The 20,852-nt window shown below is 44.5% G+C and overlaps 1 protein-coding gene across 3 annotated transcripts; it reads right to left on the reverse strand.

Moving 5' to 3' along the window:
* Nucleotides 1-1,686: 1,686 nt before the first annotated feature.
* CCDC28A (coiled-coil domain containing 28A) lies at nt 1,687-14,809 on the reverse strand. Of its 3 annotated transcripts, none has more exons than XM_077289253.1 (6): nt 14,661-14,809; nt 12,738-12,924; nt 10,680-10,840; nt 5,278-5,432; nt 5,025-5,047; nt 1,687-3,105 (listed from the first exon to the last, which is right to left on the reverse strand). In XM_077289253.1, exons 2-6 carry the CDS (start codon nt 12,893-12,895, stop codon nt 3,051-3,053), a joined length of 552 nt encoding a protein of 183 aa, XP_077145368.1. In that variant the 5' UTR covers nt 12,896-12,924; nt 14,661-14,809; the 3' UTR covers nt 1,687-3,050. The 3 variants fall into 3 exon arrangements, with proteins under 3 accessions (XP_077145368.1, XP_077145369.1, XP_077145370.1); XM_077289254.1 differs by having other exon boundaries at nt 12,738-12,921; nt 14,661-14,786; XM_077289255.1 differs by lacking the exon at nt 14,661-14,809 and adding an exon at nt 14,512-14,658.
* Nucleotides 14,810-20,852: the final 6,043 nt, after the last annotated feature.

Raw genomic sequence — 20,852 nt, forward strand, 5'->3', positions numbered from 1 at the left:
CAGATTAATGTATGAGTACATGCAGCAGCCAAAAATATGCTGTGTGTATTTTCTTGCCAGCAGAAGGCCGAAGGGGCCTAGCATGGGTAGGGAGTAAGCACACGCAGGCAAAGAGGAACAGAGGGGAAAAGGTGCAGAGAACCACTACCATTTCTACTGGCTTGAAACAAGACTGCAGAGAAACTCTGTAACACAACTACAAGGAGAAATCTAAAAGAGGGTAATGAATTGATAATGGTATATTTCTGTTATTTACCGTACTTTCCTGTCATGTCCCAAAATACAATTAACCTGCAGATATGGGGTTAATCTGCTTGTTAATAGCAATCTAAAGCTAAACTGAAAGCACGGTTTCAGGAGGAAATGAGGTTTATTCCAACTGGCAGCCTCTGGCTTTCAGTCATAGAGACATGCTGGAGTGGCTACAGTCACAGTTCAGTATACAGTGAGCAGTATGTAGTCGGCGTATCATGGGGTTACCGCAACAGAGAGGAGCGAAAAGACCGCAGTGTCTGATTGCTCCTACTCCTGCGCTGAAAAGAAGCACTTTACCTTTTTAAATGGTGTTAATTTCTTTTGGCAGAACAGGGGTTAATCGGTTATATGTTGGGAACTCTGGGGTATGAGCTCTCAGCTGAGCTCGGTTAGCTACTCCTATCCCCTTTATAATTCTGGGTCTTGATTGAAACCCACGTGCTAGCTTATGCGGCATGGCTTGGAGGAGAGGTGTTTAGGTGCTTATATGAGGAGTTTTGAAGGAGTCATCAGTGACTGTTGCTTTGGTATGTAAGTGTGATAATCCCCTTCCCTCCACTTACTTTGGATTTTCCCCATCCTCCACTCCCCGATGCATTCCTCTGTTATATGTGAGTGTATATTTGTATGCCTGGTATTTTCAGTTACACCCGACTCGTGTTGCCTTATTTGTCAGGTTGGTGTACTGCGGTGCACAGCAGCTCCCCTCTTTCCTGGGTGGGGGAAGGGAACATACAGAAGGCTGATTCAGGAGATAAGGCAAGGGTGGAGGCTCCAGCATCTTCACCTTCAGAAGTATCCCGGGTAATAGGGTGAGCTAGGGCGCCCCCTAGTGTTAGGAACAGGGAAGGAGCCCCTGGTCCCGGGTCACCCGACAGCTGAGTCGTGACACAGCGGCTGTAAGCACACCCTGGCATATTTACTGACAATTGGATCTGCACTGATACGCAGCTGAGCCGGCTGTCAGCCAATGTGTCAGGGCATGCTTACAGCCGCTGCTGACTGTATACAGTGACTGAAGCCACGCTAGCACGTCACTATTGCTGAAAGCCGAAGGCTGTATGGAGGAATAAAGTTAATTTCCCCCTAGTATCCGTACTTTCAGTGAGGCGGCCGCACAGCTTTGGGAATGCTATTAACCAGCAAAATGACTTCACATCTGCACATTAATAGCGCTTAGTGACACGACAGGTTCCCTTTAAGGGACAACCTTTATTTTCTGGAGGCGTAATAGCAATTGTTAGCCTTAGCTAAATCAAGTTATGTGGAAAAGATACCAAATGCTAATCAACCAAAAAAAATTATGTATTGCATATAGAATAATGATGTATTGTTTGGATCCAATAGTGTCCGGCAAAAAATGTCACTCATTCTATTACTAAAATATTATTTTACAATGAAATAAAGCTATGAAATAAATAATAACAAAAGAAAGCTGTAAATTGTGTTTATTTGGCCAATGCAATCACAAAAATGAGCAATGTCATAATATATTAGAATGCTGGTATTACCATCTCTGTTTAAAGGCAAATTCCTGCCAAAATAATATGACTTGTTAGGACTCCCTAGTGCTACCCTTCTTTGTCTTACAGTGTCCCTAAAACTTTCATAGTTGTCAACCAAACGCTAAACAACGATTGGGACGGCTATACATCTATGTGTTTTCCACACGAAAAATGAAAAAGACGCTGCCAGACATCTTGGCGGTGGCTTATCTGCCCAGAAAAGTTAATAATAAACTTGTGAGGGATAGCTCTAAAGCTGGCTGTACACATGAGATAGCTGTTGGCAGAACGTTTATTTCACAAGCAGCAATCTCTTCTGACTTCCCGATGCAAGCGAGTGATTTAGTGAGCAGAGTGCTCATTGGTTTTCAATTGGAAGAGAGAAGATTGTCATTGCCAGCCACTTCTGGCAGCAGTTTATCTCCAATGAAATGAAAAAAGATTGGGTGTACGTATAATCTGCCCCATCATTATGTCCCGACAACGCCTATCAAGGAAATCAGTTTTATTTGTCTGACTTTAATGACCATGGGGTCTCTAGTTTCTGGAAGGAACCATTTTCCAGGCTGTAGGTTATGAGCAGACTCCGTCCAGCACTACCTGGAGAATAATGAAATTCTCAAAACAGACCACAGGGAAAAGAAGGGTAATTGGGACGTCCAATACCAATGCAAACGTTTCTGTTTTTGGCTAGAAATTGACTTTAAATATCAAAATGAAACAGACCTCCAATAAATCATTGCTGCAAACATTCCAATAAAAAGCATATACTATTCTGCAGGTATTTATAAACTATATACACAGTGGAGGTGCATCAGTGCCACCCATGCCATCTGCCTCTTACTATACACAGTACAGTAGCATTTGATTGTCAGCATGTAAACAACATGGATACATAGGCTGGGCGAGCCATTCCCAAAGAGACAGAATGGTATTGCAATACCCATATAATAACAGTATCAAGGTTATCAAACGCTTCACATATTTGGACCAATGATACAGTAGATTTCTGTGCAGTAGCTATTCTGTACATGCTACATCATTGCAAAAGGAATGAATTCAACTGAATATTTGGGCGGTCACAGTCCACGTCCCCCAAGATCATGAATTTCACAAATCGGGACTGAAACCGCTTATACTTTAATCATGTATTTCACTCGTGTGAAAATATGAGGTATGGAAGATATGAATGGATCATTTCACAAAGCACCTTTACTAACAAATAGACACTGTACAGAATACTGATAGCACATGATATATGGCGTTCTATAAGCATGTGAGATCACGTCTTCAGTTAGCTGTGGTTTTTGGGATATCTTGGGCATCTGCCAGGTGAAGTTTTTGTCTGAATTGAGACGTTAAGGGTAGACTAGATAACAAAAAATGTACTTAAAAGTCCACATCACTGACATTTGGCTTCTCACAGGAATAGGGAACTTAAGGTACCGTCACATTAAGCGACGCTGCAGCGATATAGACAACGATGCCGATCGCTGCAGCGTCGCTGTTTCGTTGTTGTGTGGTCGCTGGAGAGCTGCCACACAGACAGCTCTCCAGCGACCAACGATGCCGAAGTCCCCGGGCAACCAGGGTAAACATCGGGTTACTAAGCGCAGGGCCGCGCTTAGTAACCCAATGTTTACCCTGGTTACCAGTGTAAATGTAAAAAAAACCAAACACTACATACTTACATTCCGGTGTCTGTCGGGTCCCCCAACGTCCGCTTCCCTGCACTGTGTAAGCGCCGGCCCTAAAGCAGAGCGGTGACGTCACCGCTGTGCTCTGCTTTACGGCCGGCGCTGACACAGTGCAGGGAAGCGGACGCCGGGGGACCCAACAGACACCGGAATGTAAGTATGTAGTGTTTGGTTTTTTTTACATTTACAATGGTAACCAGGGTAAATATCTGGTTACTAAGCGCGGCCCTGCGCTTAGTAACCCGATGTTTACCCTGGTTACCAGTGAAGACATCGCTGAATCCGCGTCACACACACCGATTCAGCGATGTCAGCGGGTGATCCAGCGACGAAATAAGGTGCTGGCCTTCTAGCTCCGACCAACGATGTCACAGCAGGATCCTGATAGCTGCTGCGTGTCAAACACAACGATATCGCTATCCAGGACGCTGCAACGTCACGGATCGCTATCGTTATCGTTGTTAAGTTGTTCAGTGTGAAGGTACCTTTAGTAAATCTACTATATACAATAGTCCACAGACCAGGAAGATCTTCTCTACAACTTGCTAGGACACTTCACCATTCAGGTGAAGTGCAACATTTGCTTCTATTTTCTGGCAGAGCTGCATTGTCCTCAGACACTGGCATGGAGCTAGAAAAGAAAAATTTGGCGTATTGGCTGTTGTCTGTTTGTATTGTCTCTTCAACGATGATAATAGTATGAGGCATCCTCAACTGTGCCGATTGGTGGGTACTCCTCACAAGGCTCCTCTCAAATGTCCTTTCTAGTAGGCGGTCAAACAGGATGTTGCCCTCAAAAACTACAGTTTTAAAAATGATTCTGGACAGCTTTTCACATCCACTAGTTTAGTACTTCACTAAAAGTCTATAGATATTGAATGTAAAATAACATGAGTCTCATCTGCCCGGTTTTGGTTGAACTATAAGGGTATGTGCATTCCACTGAGTTTTTCAAAAGGAAGATGGTTTAGGAAAAACTGATGAATTTTTTTTAATCTAAAGTGTCTGTTTTAGCATTTTTTTTTTCAGTCTCCTATACTCATTTTTTGACTTTTTTGATACTTTTTTTAATAGTATTTTTGTGCTGTCTATTTTACTGCCGTTTTCCAGTCATCAATAAGTAGTGAGTTCATACAGATGCAATGAATACAGGAAATGAGTGCAGAGAAGGGCGGCTTCTTAAAGAAAAACTAACAGGTCTCTGAGCCAGAATTCTTGCTGGTTGTTAGATGATCAAATACTTATTTCATGCAATAAATTGCAACTTAATTATGTAAAAATCATACAATGTGATTTTCTGGTTTTTATTTTTAGATTCTGTCTCTCACAGTTGAACCTACGATAAAATTACAGCCCTCCATACTTTGTAGGTGGGAAACCTTGCAAATCACCAGTGTGTCAATTACTTACTTTCCCCATTGTAGCTGTTAGCCAAATGGGAGTTTGGCTGACAATCTAATATGCATGGTGTACTTTACACCTATTAGATGTACAGACACATACATACACAGTTTCAGCTATGTACACACAATATGAAGGTTGGGAAACCATGAAATGAAAAGGATACATAGAGGAATTCAGCTCTTCTAGCTGCAAGCAAAAAGGAAAAAACTTGTTAAAAAAATATGTCATATAATAGATTGATCATACAAGCACAGCAATCATAGATAAATGTAGCTACCAGTGTTTGGTACAGATAACGCAAGGGAATGGCTTGCTTACCACACAAAATCAAAGTAATGGCTGCACTAAAATATAGAATATACTTTGAAACAACTATAAATATCATTGACCAGCATATTGTCTATAGTCACACATACGTCAGAGAGAAGTCTGTCCAGATTGGAATCCCTGGCCATCTTGCGTTTGTCTTCTGTCATTTCCTCCAGTTCACCATACAAATCTAAATGAAGACGCGCCAGCTTCTCCTGCAACCCGCGAACATGTTCCATCTGTTCTATCGAGCATTCATTACCTGCAAGAACAACAATGCACAGGCTTAGAGTGATAGCATATACTGGGACATAAAGGGGTTTTCCGGGCTGAACATACATTTCTGTAGTCACTACATGAAACTACAGATTGTCTGGTATTTGCACACTGTCAGAGATCCACTATGTTGCCTGCTTGGTTGGTTGTCATACTTATTGTCATGTGCCGACTAGATTCTCATCCACGTCTCTGAATAGTAGTACACAGAGAGGCAGGAACAGTTGCTAGTCGGCACATGAACTTAAATATACAAATGACATACTTGCAGTCAAGTGACGACCGCACAAGCGGGCAACAGAGCGGAGTCCTTCCGTTGTTCATTTGCAATCTGTAAGACAAAGAGACAGGGCGGAGGGCACCACTCCAAATAATGCTGGGATCACCTGTGGTAAGGAATTTAAACTATTACAAAGAAAAAGACAAGCCATATGAAATGACAGTATACAATAAAACAAGTTCTTTATTAATGAACATCTCTACACAAAGAAAAATATATAAAAACAATTAAAAAGTCAATAACAAGACTAACTGTGATCAACAGGGTAAGTTGATCAACCCTCTCCGGCAGCCCATAAGGAGTAAAGCCTCTCATATACAGTGAATATAGCGCAGGTAGAATACACACGAGACCCTAATACATAAATCTCTCACAAGAGACACACTGTAAATTACCCCCTGCAGCAAGTAAATGAATCAAGCATGGGTGTCAGCTAGGCTACGTTGATGGAGATAATCAAACACACATCCTGATAACTAAGTAAAAGAGATGAACTGAGCAACGAAAGGATGGCAAATATAGGTATAAGATATCAGAATATCAGCCATTTAGAAAATTTTTCAACACAAGATAGATCATGATGAAACCAATGTTGGGTTAATGGAACAATGTTGCTGGGGAAGATGGAAATATAGAAAAGAAAGTGCCTGTATAAAGCACAACTATGATATCAATTGTGTGTGCCAAAAAGAGAGCATAATAACTTGGGTCAACAAAAGGTCCATGCCCCTGACAGGGCAAAGAGTGCCCAACGCTTGTCGCCACTAACGTGTGCCTTGGCTGCTGAGGAAGCCAGGTTATTAACTGGTCAATATAACATTCCATGTGTCACTTGCAGATTCAAAAAACCTGGCTCTACTGTTCTTCAGAGAAGATGAAAATAGTCATTAAAAGGTATCAACAATCTGAAAAGACATAAGCTTTCAAGACTATTCAGGTTTCTACATCAGGCATAGTAGAACACAAAATCGGAAGAGTCACATACACAATATAAGCATTATGTGACTCTTCAGAGCCCCAATTGTAGTCTTGAAAGTTTGCTATTTGTTACCATCTTTTCAGTTAATCATTAAAAGGCATCAACCGCTGAGGACTCTCAATATTGACTGTTTTTCTATCTACTTGCTAACACGGTACAAAGATATATATCTTTCCTGATAAAGCAGAATTGGTGATACTTCGTAAATAGCCAAACACTGTACAGGGAGTCCCAGATTTATTTACAACTCCTAGTTATATACTCACCTCATGATGACTTCTCCAGCCGTCGTCCTTTACTCTTCTTCCTGCTGTCGTGCACTGAATCTCACCGTGCATCAAAAGGTTGTGTCAGCATCGCAACTTTATAACACGCTGTAGCCTTTAGCTATGCGTACTGGCCTATAGTGAAGAAGCCAGGAGATGTGGTACGCCTGAAGACAACCGGATGGAGGGCAGTGAGCTGGAGGGTGGTCGGAGAGACCAGCGATGCGCCAGTGAGGTATTAGTTTTGTTTTTTTCCCCGGACCTGAACCAACTTACCAAGTTTATGAACAAACCTACAGTACATGTCTAATTCATAATGGGAATGCTTGTACTCTGCTTTCTCCAGCAGTCCCTTACACATTGAATGGAGCAGACATCAAGCATGCGCACCTCTACTCCATTAAGGATGTGGCTCTGCAGGGCCAGGTTCCACAGCCTTGTTCTGGGGATCACTTGCAGTGGTCAGACCCTCAGCCATCAGTAAGTTACCCTCTATTCTATGGATAACTTCGTATCTGGGGAATAACCTTTCAAATCATTTGCTACTGATGTGGTGCTCAAATTAAGTGATATTTTAATTATTTGGGCCAGCACAATTATGATGATACCAAATTCATTTAGTTTTATTATTTTTGCACAATAAATTCATCAATGAAGAAATTTGTTTCTATGCCATATTCTGAGGATTTATATTCTTCTGTTAACCCCTTTCCGACATCGGGCATAAATGTACGCTGATCTCAGACACCTTCCCTTTGATGTGGGTTCCGGCGGTGAGCCCACATCTTTTCAGGCACATGTCAGCTGTTTTGAACAGCTGACATGTGCCCGGAACAGCCGCAGGTGGATCACGATTCCAACCGTATTAACCCATTATATGTCGCTGTCAAACTCTGACAGCGGCATTTAACATGTGCTTCCAGCAATCACGCAAGAAATCTGCCCATCGGTGACCCCATCACGTGATTGCGAGTCACCGATGGGTTGGCATGACAACCAAGTGAGTGAGGAAGTGAGGTATTCTGCTACATACAGGTGATCTGATCATCGCCTGTATGTAGCAGGGCTGATTGGGTTATGCCAGCTTCTAGTCTCCTCTAGACTATTGAACCATGACAAAAGTAAAAAAAAAAAAATGTTTTCAATAATATATAAAAATAAATTAATAAAAGTTCAAATCTTCCACCTTTAGCCCCATTCAAAATAAAACAACAACAAGAAAAAATAAAAATCAAACCTACACATATTTGGTATCGCCGCTTTCAGAATTGCCAGATCTATCAATAAAAAAAGGATTAACCTGATTACTAAACGGTGTAACAAGAAAAAAAGTCAAAACACCAAAATTAAGTTTTTTTGGTCGCCATGACATTGTATTAAAATGCAATAACTGGCGATGAAAAGATCGTATCTGCACCAAAATGGTATTATTAAAAATGTCAGCTCGGCATGCAAAAAATAAACCCTCACCCAACCTGAGAACACAAAAATGGAGACGCTACGGGTATAGTAAAATGGCGCAATTTTTTTTTTTTTTAACAAAGTTTGAATTTTTTCTTCACCACTTCGATAAAAAAGAACCTAGACCTGTTTGGTGTCTATAAACTCATAATCACCTGGAGAATCTTATTCGCAGGTCAGTTTTTGCATTTCTTGAACATAGTAAAAAAAAATCAACAACTGTGGAATTGCACTTTTTTGCAATTTCACAGCACTTGGAATTTTTCTCCCGTTTTCCAGCACACGATCTGTTAAAACCAATAGTGTTGTTCAAAAGTACAACTCGTCCCGCTAAAAATAAGCCCTCACGTGGCCATATTGACCAAAAAATAAAAAAGTTATGGCTCTGGGAAGAAGCTGAGCAAAAAATGAAAAAGCAAAATCAAAAATACCTCTGGTCGTTAAGGGGTTAATAGGTGTAAGAAAGCATATTTGTTATGTGACAAACTGTAGTTTTCATTGGTACATACAAATTTTTGATCACTTTTTATTACACAATTTGGGAAAACACTAATTAAAATAAATTTACTAAAACACAATTCTTGATTATTTTTTCTTACTTTTGATTGCACTAAGTGACACATTTCAGGAATATTGCTAGATAGATATATATATATATATATATATATATATATATATATATATATATAATTGTCTAAGGGGTACTTCCGTCTTTCTGTCAACTTCCGTAACGGAAATCCCGCGTCGCTGATTGGTCTCGCCAGCTGCCTGTCATGGCTGCCGCGACCAATCAGCGACAGGCACAGTCCGATTAGTCCCTCCCTACTCCCCTGCAGTCAGTGCCCGACGCCCGTATACTCCCCTCCGGTCACCGCTAACACAGAGTTAATGCCATCGGTAACGGACCGCGTTATGCTGCGGGTAACGCACTCCGTTATCGCTGCTATTAACCCTGTGTGTCCCCAACTTTTTACTATTGATGCTGCCTAGGCGGCATCAATAGTAAAAATATCTAATGTTAAAAATAATAAAAAAATTAAAAAATAGTTATATACTCACCGTCCGTCGGCCCCTCGGATCCAGAACCGGCCTTTCCCGCTCCTCGCAATGCTCCGGTGACCGCTCCATGCATTGCGGTCTCGCGAGATGATGACGTAGCGGTCTCGCGAGACCGCTACATCATCATCTCGCGAGACCGCAATGCACTCTTGGGACCGGAGTGCGCGAGGAGCGTCGGTAACCGCTTCGCCTGGATCAGGGGCCAACGGAAGGTGGGTATATAACTATTTTTTATTTCAATTCTTTTTTCTAACAGGGATATGATGCCCACATTTCTATACACTGCGTGCGTGGGCTGTGCTATACACTGCGTGCGTGGGCTGTGCTATACACTGCGTGCGTGGGCTGTGCTATACACTGCGTGCGTGGGCTGTGCTATACACTGCGTGCGTGGGCTGTGCTATACACTGCGTGCGTGGGCTGTGCTATACACTGCGTGCGTGGGCTGTGCTATACACTGCATGCGTGGGCTGTGCTATACACTGCGTGCGTGGGCTGTGCTACACACTGCGTGCGTGGGCTGTGCTATACACTGCGTGCGTGGGCTGTGCTATACACTGCGTGCGTGGGCTGTGCTATACACTGCGTGCGTGGGCTGTGCTATACACTGCGTGCGTGGGCTGTGCTATACACTGCGTGCGTGGGCTGTGCTATACACTACGTGCGTGGGCTGTGCTATACACTACGTGCGTGGGCTGTGCTATACACTACGTGCGTGGGCTGTGCTATACACTACGTGCGTGGGCTGTGCTATACACTACGTGCGTGGGCTGTTATATACTACGTGAGCTGTGTTATATGCTATGTGGCCTGTTATACACTCCGTGGGCTGTGCTATATACTATGTGGCTGTGCTATATACTACGTGGCTGTGCTATTTACTACGTGGGCTGTTATATACTACATGGCCGGCCGCAAACAATCAGCGACAGGCGCAGTCCGGCCGTGAATTGGCGCGGGATTTGAACCACGCTTCGCTAATTGGTCACAGCCGGCCGAATCCTGTGTATTCAATGCATTATTCTAAACTCTTCATAAATAAGCTACATACATATTCTAGAATACCCGGGCTACCATCTAGTGTGTGTGTGTGTATATGTATATATATATATATATATATATATATATATATATTACACACACACAATTATTACTCTCTCTGTAATCACTAATGCTGGTAATACTTACCAAAAGCTTCAAGTTTGCCTGAGTGGAAGTCATTCAATAGACTCAGAAGGCCCTTCTCCATCTCCTGAACATCAGAAACATCTGTAAGGAAAGAGTGCTGAATAGGTGCAGAAGCAGCGCCTTTACTTTCTCCCTGAGATTTTGATTTCTCCTTAATGGCTCTGAAAAAGAAAATGGAAAAAATTAAATACAAAACAGTTCAGACCAAAAATGGAGAAATGCAAAACAAATCCTTAGAAAGATTTCTATATGGCCTTTTTCAATTCCAGTAAATCAAGTTTATCCATTGTATTAAAAAAAAAAAAAATGTTTTCTGGTTTTCTTAATGTACTTTCTGTATTAATGCCACACAGTTTCCAAAATGTCTGCTTGTAGACATTCAATGGCATCCTTCACGGTCACCATCAAGAGGATAAAAACCTGTCCTGGGTATGGGACGGTCACTGGCTAGTTACAGCCCTGTTATCAGAGATCTTCACATGACTAGGAGACATTTTGACTAGGGATGAGCAAGCTTGTGGATGTTCTGGTTCATCGGGTTTGGCCAGACTTTAGTCAAAAGTGCGGGTCGGGTCCCAAAACTCTACAAGAACGTGAACCCGAACCCATAGACGTCAATGGGGACCCAAACTTTGGTGCTGTAAAATTGTCGTGTCTCTCTCTCCTCTGAACTCTAAAACGGACTTCCGGGAGAAGTCAGTGTTCAAAACCAGCCACTAGGTGTTTGGTACGAATACCGAACTTTACAGTTCAGGTTCGCTTAATTCTAATTTTGACAACTTCTTGAGAAATGATAAACAGACGGAAAAAAAATGCAAGGCATATGATTAAAAAAATTGATATTCTTGCTTTAAAATGTATCTGTTGCATAAGATTGTATCAGCAAGTTCTGAAAAGAGCAACCAGAATGGTGAGCAGACGGCAAAGTATGTCCTAAGAGAAACGGTTAGAGGATCTGGCAATGTTTAGCTTACAAAAGAGAAGACTGAGAGGAGAATTATTAGCTGTCTAAAATATCTGAAGGGATGGCAAAGTGTAGAGGGATCGGCTTTTTGCTCATTTGCACAAGGAAAGACGAGAAGCAATGGAATAAAACTGGATGGGAGGAGACACAGATTAGATATTAGAAAAAACTTTTTGACAGTGAGGGTGATCATTGAGTGGAACAGGCTGCCACGAGAGGTAGTGAGTTCTCCTTCAATGGAAGTCATCAGAGGCTGGACAGACATCTGTCTGGGATGATTTAGTGAATCCTGCATTGAGCAGGGGGTTGGACCAGATGACCCTAGAGGTCCCTCCCAACTCTAACATTCTATGATTCTATGAATTTACAATATAAAAACGTGACAAAAACAGGGGTGTAAAACTGGCCTCATAAAAGTTCAGGAGATATGAGGTTAGGGATACAGCCCATAGCCATCAGACCAGCACACTAATGGATATGACTGGTAACTCCTTCTGCTGCCGGCTATGATACTTACAGTTTGTGGAAGACAAATTGTGGAATATTTGTAAGGAAGTCTACAGTACGAATTAAAAAGGACATTGTTAGTACAGAATGACAGTTCAAACCAAGTACAGGCACTTGGTGCAAAAAAGCAGGGCCAATAATTTACTGCACATTCCCACCTGCTTGGTTTCCATCTCTCTCTGCCCTTCTCTGGCCCTATAAATTCACAGCTGTCAAAGAGAAGTTGGGGTGGAGATACATGGAAACAAACAGGTGGGAAGGTGCCATTAAATGTTTGGCCATGCCAAGAGTGCACTGAGCACCTATACTTGGTTTGAATAGTCATTCTGTGCAGACAGTCCCTTTAAACAAAAAACAAAAAGGAGTTCATGTTCTTTAAAAGGAACACTCCAGACAAAACAAATCCTTTGTGCTAAGCCTACCATTAGGCCTGACGTTGTCAATGAACTTACATATGCAGTTCTTGCACCTGAATATCTAACGTGGCTCTGCACTGTGAGTTGTTTCAGGATGTGTCTCAGGTTGGCCACAATATTTCAGCAAAGTTACAGCGAGATCTTGTCTCCCAACCCATAACTCACACTCACCTTTTCAGCTTTGGCTTTTGCCCGGCTGGTTGTGGTGCAGCATTTGAGAAGCCAGTGCTCTTGCTGAGCGGCACAGAGTTTTTCTTAGAGTTGACTAGAGGTGGAGGGTGACTAGTGGAGGACTTGGGACTCCTCCTTTTCATCTTCCTCTCATCCATTGAGACCAAACTTCCTTCCTATCTTCCTGCTGGAATGAAGACAAAGGTGTTACACCTCTTCCAAATGGAATTTATTTTGAGCAACAGAACCACCTTGACGTCCCAATTTCTCTACCCATATTGCAATGCAGCAACCCACCAATGATTTTTGTTGTCGTGTTCTACATGTTGAGAAGTGTATATCTACATTGCAGCCAAGTATTAAGGGGAGTTTATCACCAGGCTTCTGCTCCCTAAACGGAGACCAGCATAAGGTAGAAACAGGGATCCTGATTCCAGCTATGTGTCACTTATTGGGATACTTGCTGTAGTTTTGTTAAAAATCACTGTTGCATTATCAGGAAATTATCAGTAGAGGACTAGCAAACCACTGCCATGTAATATTCCATATTCACGAGCTCTGTATAAAATCACACCTACATTAGGATGCTCTGAAATGGGGCAGCAAGAACCTGCTGACAGAGTCCCTTTTATGTAATGCTCCACGGCTCTCCAGTGATGGTAGTTGTGTATCCCCCTATTAAAGGGAACCTGTCACCAGGAATAACGCTGTCAACTTGCAGATATGGGGTTAATCTACAAGTTAATAGTGTTATTATGCTCTTGAATGCAGCGGGGAGGAAATTATCTTTATTCTCCCGCCAGCATTCGGTATTCAGTCATGGAGGCAGCATTGGTTCAGTCACCACTGAGTATACAGAGCGGCGCCCCTGACTACATTGCGGCCAGCTGTCAGTTGCGGCTGGGGGCGCAGTTACAGCGGCCTTTGTATACTCAGTGGTGACTGAACCGGCACCGCCTCCATGACTGAATACCGAACACTGGCGGGAGAATAAAGATCATTTCCTCCCCGCTGTACTCGGCTGCGCGCATGCGCCGGGCAGCATCATAACACTGTTAGCCTGCAGATTAACCCCATACCAGCAGCTTAACAGAGTTATTTATGGTGACAGGTTCCCTTTAAATAAGTAGGAAATTGTGTACAAGAGCTGAGAATTATTTCTTTTTTCCACAGGCACCAGCCTGGGACCCTCAGGCAGACCACGTGGCCATCGTACAGCAGCTGTCACCCAAATGATGGCATCACTATCAAAACTGTCCCTAACGAAACACAGCAGTGAGCAACTGAATTAGGTCAGGTGATGATTGTCAGAGCTGCTGATTGGCTGGGACGTGGCACCCGATGCAATGTTTTTGGCTCAGTTTCTGTGTTTGAGGGCCCGGATAGTGGTGTAATTACATCATTGATGTGGCTGTTAGGCTGCCGTCACACTATCAGTATTTGGTCAGTATTTTACCTCCGTATTTGTAAGCTAAAACCTGGAGTGGAACAGATAGAGGAAAAGTATAATAGAAACATATGCACCACTTCTGCATTTATCACCCACTCCTGGTTTTGGCTTACAAATACTGAGGTAAAATACTGACCAAATACTGATAGTGTGACCGTGGCCATAGTATAATACACCGGGGAGCCTCGTGTCACCTGCACATAACACAAGCCACACTAGGAACCAGTGACCTCACTGTCCGCTACATAAGTTTACGCTTTTCCTGATGTCAATAACTCTTCCTCATAGACTCTAAAACTTCCTGCTGACCACCATTGTGCTTACATGCAGTGTGGAACTACAAGTCCCAGTATGCTATGGCAGCGAGCCTATGCCGTGCTGACAAGTCTGGAGAAGCTGAGCACAGTGTGTACCCACAGCGGACACTCGCCACACACCAAGCAGAATGCATAGCAACTCCCATAGAGACTCACCATTCAGGCGTTCTCAGGCTTAGACATTGCAGTGCGCTGTCTGCTGAGCACCCCGGACATGGGGAAACAACGGCTGTGAATCAAGGTTCCTAGCAAAACAAGTGACAGGGCTGGGAGGAAAAAACAGGTTGTGCGGACACCTAGTGGACAGAGCAGGAATTGCGCCAGCACTAAGAAAACAGTGACGAACTGAGTAATTTCCACAGCCTGCGAGTGTCTTGTGTCCAGGCGAAGCATGTGCTGCAGGATACCACTATTATGTTATACAGAAGTGCATAAGAAATGAGGACCTGAATGGGGCACGCACGTGTATATAGCCACGGTCACACAGTCAGTATTTGGTGAGTTATTTACCTCAGTACTGTATGTGTAAGCCAAAACCAGGAGCGGAACAATCAGAGGAAAAGTATAATAGAAACATATGCTCCACTTCTGTATTTATCACCCACTCCTGGTTCTGGCTTACAAATACTGAGGTAAAATACTGACCAAATACTGCTAGAGTGACCGTGGCCATAGACATAGCTGACATCTGCCTGTGCAGCAGTGATTGGCATTGGCTGTGAACACTTCCCATTTTCTTATCCGTATTGCATCCGTGTGTCTGTCCTGTGTGCCGCCATATGTCCGTTTTCTACACGTGTATGGCATTCAGCTTTTACATGAACAATTTTGAATAAAGGACAAATAAGTTTCCAAACTGAATAATGATACTGGACCTGTGTAAAACGCACGTCATGCGGACACTAACCTGTATGTGATCTTTCTGCAGCCATCGAGTGATAATATGAATCCAAGTATTTCATGAGGCGAGTATTTATCCGCAGACCATAAACTGTCCGAATTCCATTCAGAAAAAACAGGTGATTTTTCATCTCCATTGTCTCTGGATCCAATCTGTATGAGATCCATCTTTTATACTTGTTCACATTTACAAGGCCAGATGCAGTTTCCTATAGAGAATTGCAATGTATTCTTAAAAGCAGATACTATACGGTTGATCTGTAGGGGATCCAGTTTGTTTTTCAGTGGCTTCATCTAAGGCCTCTTTCAGAGGTCAGTGTGTCCCAAACATGTGGTGACAGTTTTCACACGTACCAGAGACACTGACACAGGTAGACCCATTCAAGTAAATATGTCAGTGTGTTTCCACAGACCATGTGTCCATGGGAAAAATACACTAACATGTCTGTTTTTTACTAGCAGCATGGGCCGCAAAACATCCTGAACACTGATGACACATGGCTGTCCGCCTGGGAAGAAGCACTACAGTAAGTGCTGTTCACAGGTGCTGAAGGTGGCTGTCATCATTCTCTCCTGCTCTGCCGGCGATCAGTGCGAGGAGGGAGAATGTAAGGCTACTTTCACACTAGCGTTAACTGCAATCCGCCACAATGCGTCGTTTTGCCGAAAAAACGCATCCTGCAAAAGTGCTTGCAGGATGCGTTTTTTCCCCATAGACTTACATTAAGCGACGTATTGCGACGGATTGACACACGTCGCAACCGTCGTACGATGGTTGCGCCGTGTTGTGGCGGACCATCGGGACCAAAAAACGCTACATGTAATGTTTTTGCTCACGACGGTGCGCTTTTTCCGACCGCGCATGCGCGGCCGGAACTCCGCCCCACCTCCCCACACTTCCCCGCACCTCACAATGGGGCAGCGGATGCGCTGGAAAAATGCATCCGCTGCCCCCGTTGTGCGGCGGAGACAACGCTAGCGTCGGGAACCTCGGCCCGACGCTAGTGTGAAAGTTTCCTTAAATGTTATATTCAACTGATAACAACGAGAGCAAGCAGCAGCTGATGGGACTACTACTCCCATAAGCCTACATCTGCTGCCACTAATAACAGTGAGAGCAGGTAGCGGCAGTTGAGAGTATTCATCAGCCGCCACCTACGCTATAAATAAATAAAACAACCAGCGTGGGTTCCCTTGTATTTTTGATAACCAACCAGGCAAAAGTGACAACTGCGGGCTGCAACCCTCAGCTGTCAGCTTCAGCAAGGCTTGTTATCAATAATAGAGGGGTCCCCGCGCTGATGAATTCTCCCATCAGCCGCCGGCAGCAGGTGTAGGCTGATGGGAGTAGTACTCCCATCAACCGCGTCTGCTCTCACAGTTATCAGTTAAATATGTCTCAACATTCTCCCCTGCTCGCGCTGATCACCGGTAGAGCAGGGGAGAATGTTGAGTCGTCTAACAGTAACGCTGCTTCCCTATCGCTAGTACGTATGGTACTGATGCAGCACGCCGTTGCCCCACGTGTGCCGCAAGTGTTACAAACAGGGACACTGATATCTCCGGTACTGGTTTTTCCGGTACTGGAAATATCAGGACGTGTGAAACAGGCCTAACATATTGAGAAAAGCATGCTGGAATTTTTTACAAGCACTGATTCGGTCCATGAAAAACAAATGCTCATCTGAATAACCTAATTGAATAACATTGGTAGCAGTTCTGTCCATGTAATGTAAATTTTTTCAGCAGTCGGACTGAAAACACACTAGAGTGAAGGTATCAGCACACTGATGTTGGCTTTATCCTATCCGTGTTGCTGGAAATTTCTGAACACATGAAGTTGGATCTTAGGCTGGTTTCACATTTGCGGTTGTGTCCACAGCGTTTGTACCACATATATCCGCATGCGTTGTGTATTCCTATATTTAACATTTGGGACGCATGCGTTTTAGATTTTTCGCGTTTTGCCACGTTTGACGACACATGCGTAGTTTCGTCGTTTGCGGCTTGGCGCGGAAATGCAACATGTAGTAATTTTTAGAGGCGTCAATTTGCCGCCTGGAAACGCATGCGGTCGATTGCGACAAAAAAACGCATTGCTGTCTATATGAACGCATGCGTTCACAAGCACATGCGTTTGGTTGCATTCGTGAACGCATGTGGAGCGGCCCCCAAGCGCAGGGCAGTGGGGTACTCGGTACCGGGTCCCTTCTGTCTCATTTCTGGGGATGTCACGGTGGCCCGACCCGGTCCGTGGCCCTGCTAAGGGGCGCCCAATTAAAGGTGTAGGTGAGAGGTTGTCAAGTGTTCGTGACGCCACCTGTGGTGTCGGTCAGGGTGAGCGACGCTGCTAGGGGTCCGCTGGGGTGATGGAATGGCAGCTAGATGGTGTAACTTCCCACAGGTGAAGTATGTCCCCAGGGCTTCCCTCGATGAGTAGATGGTGATGGTGTAGGTCGCAGTAAATGACGAGGACACAGGGTTTCAGTCTCTTTACCTTTTTACTGTTGGCTTCAGCATCCACAATCCAGAGCACTGCTAACAGGGCTGGCTGAGACCGGCCGGTCCGAAGGCACATCCAGAGTTCCCTTTGCAGGTGGAAATCAGTAGCCTACCTACTAGCGCCTGTGTGTTGTAGTACTTCCCTGCTGAGCACCACGGGATAGTCCTCACAACTGTCGTGTATGTTTCTGTTCTCTCTCTCTCCGTCCCCCAGATGGTATGGATAGGATGCACCCGTATGACGGGGTAGGCCTGGAGTTATTTTATAGGGACCCTAGAGACGCCCCTCTCCCACAATTGCCTCCTTTGTCTTCATTAGGTGTAAAGGTGAGACAGCCAACCTAGAGTTAACTGCCCTGCCGTAGTTCAGAGTAATGCGTAGAGCCTATTACTTCCTTGGTGTTCCGGCCGCCGGCTACGCGCCTCAGAAGGATGTTGCCGATCTTAGGGCAGGACTCCTCCTGGTATTATCTCCTTTGTGCTGTGATCTCGTTTCTCACTTCTCCACAAAATACTTTGCTTCTTGTCCTTTCTTAGGATGCTGCCGCAAGGAAGTGCAGGCGCAGCTCCGTAACGATCTGTCTCGTGCTAGGCCACTGTCAGGATCCCACCCCTGACAGGGACCTCCCTGAGTCTTCCCAAGCAACGCTCTCCTCTCACTAGATGTTACCTGGGCAAAACCCAGTCAGCTTCTCCCTAACTTCCTATCCGACTCCCAGTTTTACCAGAGTGTGAGGAGTGGCCTAATACATAGAACCTTTTGCTCCCCCTGGTGGCCGGAGTGTGAAGTGTAGTGTGTGACTGTGATACCTGGTCAGGTGAACTCCTTTAGTGCCATCAGACGTACTATCACTCCCCCTTGTGGAAGAGCCACAATACTGCAACGACCAGGAATCTGGGGCTCTGCACTTGCGTTTGACAAGAGAAAAACATGTCTAGACACTGATAAGCCACCCCCCACATACAAGGTGATAAAGGGAGGTAGTGGACATTTGCAGGTCACTACCCAGCAGACAGCCAAGCAGAGCAGACAGACCACAGCACCTTGGAGAAAGCAAGCCTCTGAACAATGTGAGTATATCCTAGCCAATGCCTTTATTTTCTATTTTCTGTCTCTACATGTCCTAATTTCTGCAATTTCTTTCTTTCTACATGCATCAGAATGTCTTCTTTGGATTCTTCTCATGAGGAGTTTCTTCCTGGGCCGTCGGAAGTCAAGCATGTCAGTGAGGTGAGTACTTGCCTCGTCAGATTGGTAAGTATTCACTGTCACATCTACACATGTGACAATTTGAATTTTTCTTTTTTATAGAGCTCTTCTTCTACTGCGGCAGAGACAGGGCAGGAGCAGCGGAGTCAAGGTCTGGTGGAAAGACGGCAGCTGGTACGTATACAAGGCTGATTGTGTATCCGCAGTGTAATATTCTTGAATCTTCCTTTCTTTCCATTCGTATTTCTTTAATTTTTTCTTCTGGAATCCTATTGTATGTTGACTTTCCTATTCATGCCATTTCTCAGCATCTTTTTTCTTTCTTTACCTTATGTTAATTGAGCAAACTTTAATTACTTTATTTAATTTTTTGGTTTCACAACGGGAGGATGATCTAATTGACCTCCTCATCTCCCTTGTCCAGGAGCGAGTCCCGTTGTGGGACACCCGGGATCCACTGCACTCAAACAACGTCACGATCCGGCGCCTATGGAATGAGGTGGCCAAAGAGATGTGGGATGGCTGGGACAACGCCCCGACACGGGTCCGAAATGCATTTGGTATGTATTGCACTGCAGTGTGAAGTAGCAGAGACCTTGGCCGTGCTCACTCAACTGTGTGTGATGAAAGAAACTCTCAGGAGTTTCTGTCATCACACACAGTTGTGTGAGCACTGCAAAAAGTCCTTTTTCTGACCACAATTTTTTTTTTTTTAACAGTGGCCAAAGTCAAAACACGTTGGCGTTCGATGAAGGACCGCTTCAACAAGGACCTGCGTCAAGAGAGCCGTGTTCCCAGTGGTTCAGGAGCAAGGATCAGAAAATACAAATACCATCGAGTTCTGGCATTTTTAAGACCGGTCCTTGCCCAGAGAGCGTAAGTATTTATCACGTGCATTTGGTTGTATTGTATTGCCATAATCTGTATTTTTATATTCCACAGGATTTTGCGTCTGGTTAATTTTTGGTATTAATTTTCTTTTTCCTTTTTTCACAGCACATACAGCACTACTGTTGGCCCAAGTTCTGGAGCGGTCCTTCATCCGACAGCCATGGACACGTCCCAGCCATCCAGCAGCGCAGCAGCAAGTGGGCCTGCCACACTAACTGGAGGCCAGGGAGCTGGTCCATCAGGTCTTCCCCTTTCGCAGTCCTCTTCCACTGCCAATTTTTTTTTGGGCTCCTCCCAGCAGCGGCGGAGGGCTTCGGACAGGTCACTCATGCCTGAGTTTTTGCACTTGAGCTCGGTTTTACACGAAGCAATCAAGGCTTTGGGTGACCGAATGGATGTTTCACATAGCCTCTTGAATGCACGTATCCAGGAGGTCACCAGAAGCCTTGACCAAGTGAAAGCCGACCTCCAGAGGCCAGCACATCATTTTTTTAACCAAATTGAGCAGGGCATGTCGGAACACCTTACTCCTGATCTCCAGCTGAGTGTCTTGCAGGCCTGCAATGCTGCTTACGTGCAGGCTATGCAGCAGAGTCGGTATTTCCAGCAGACAGTGTCGGCATATCCACCTGTGCCTTCACTGTCACGATTGACCTCAATGCCAACCTCTGCTGCATACCACTGCACGGCCACCTCAATTCCTTCCACATCTGGACACCACTACAGCACCACCACCATGCCGAGTGCAGTTGGACATCCCACCGCCACCACCATGACATCCGCTGCTCCTGCTTGGACCTCCTCCACTGACACCACGATGCAGCAGGACCCTGGCATGGCCTTCC

The sequence above is a fragment of the Ranitomeya variabilis genome, chromosome 2 (genome assembly GCF_051348905.1).
Source record: "Ranitomeya variabilis isolate aRanVar5 chromosome 2, aRanVar5.hap1, whole genome shotgun sequence".
Taxonomy (NCBI): Eukaryota; Metazoa; Chordata; class Amphibia; order Anura; family Dendrobatidae; genus Ranitomeya; species Ranitomeya variabilis.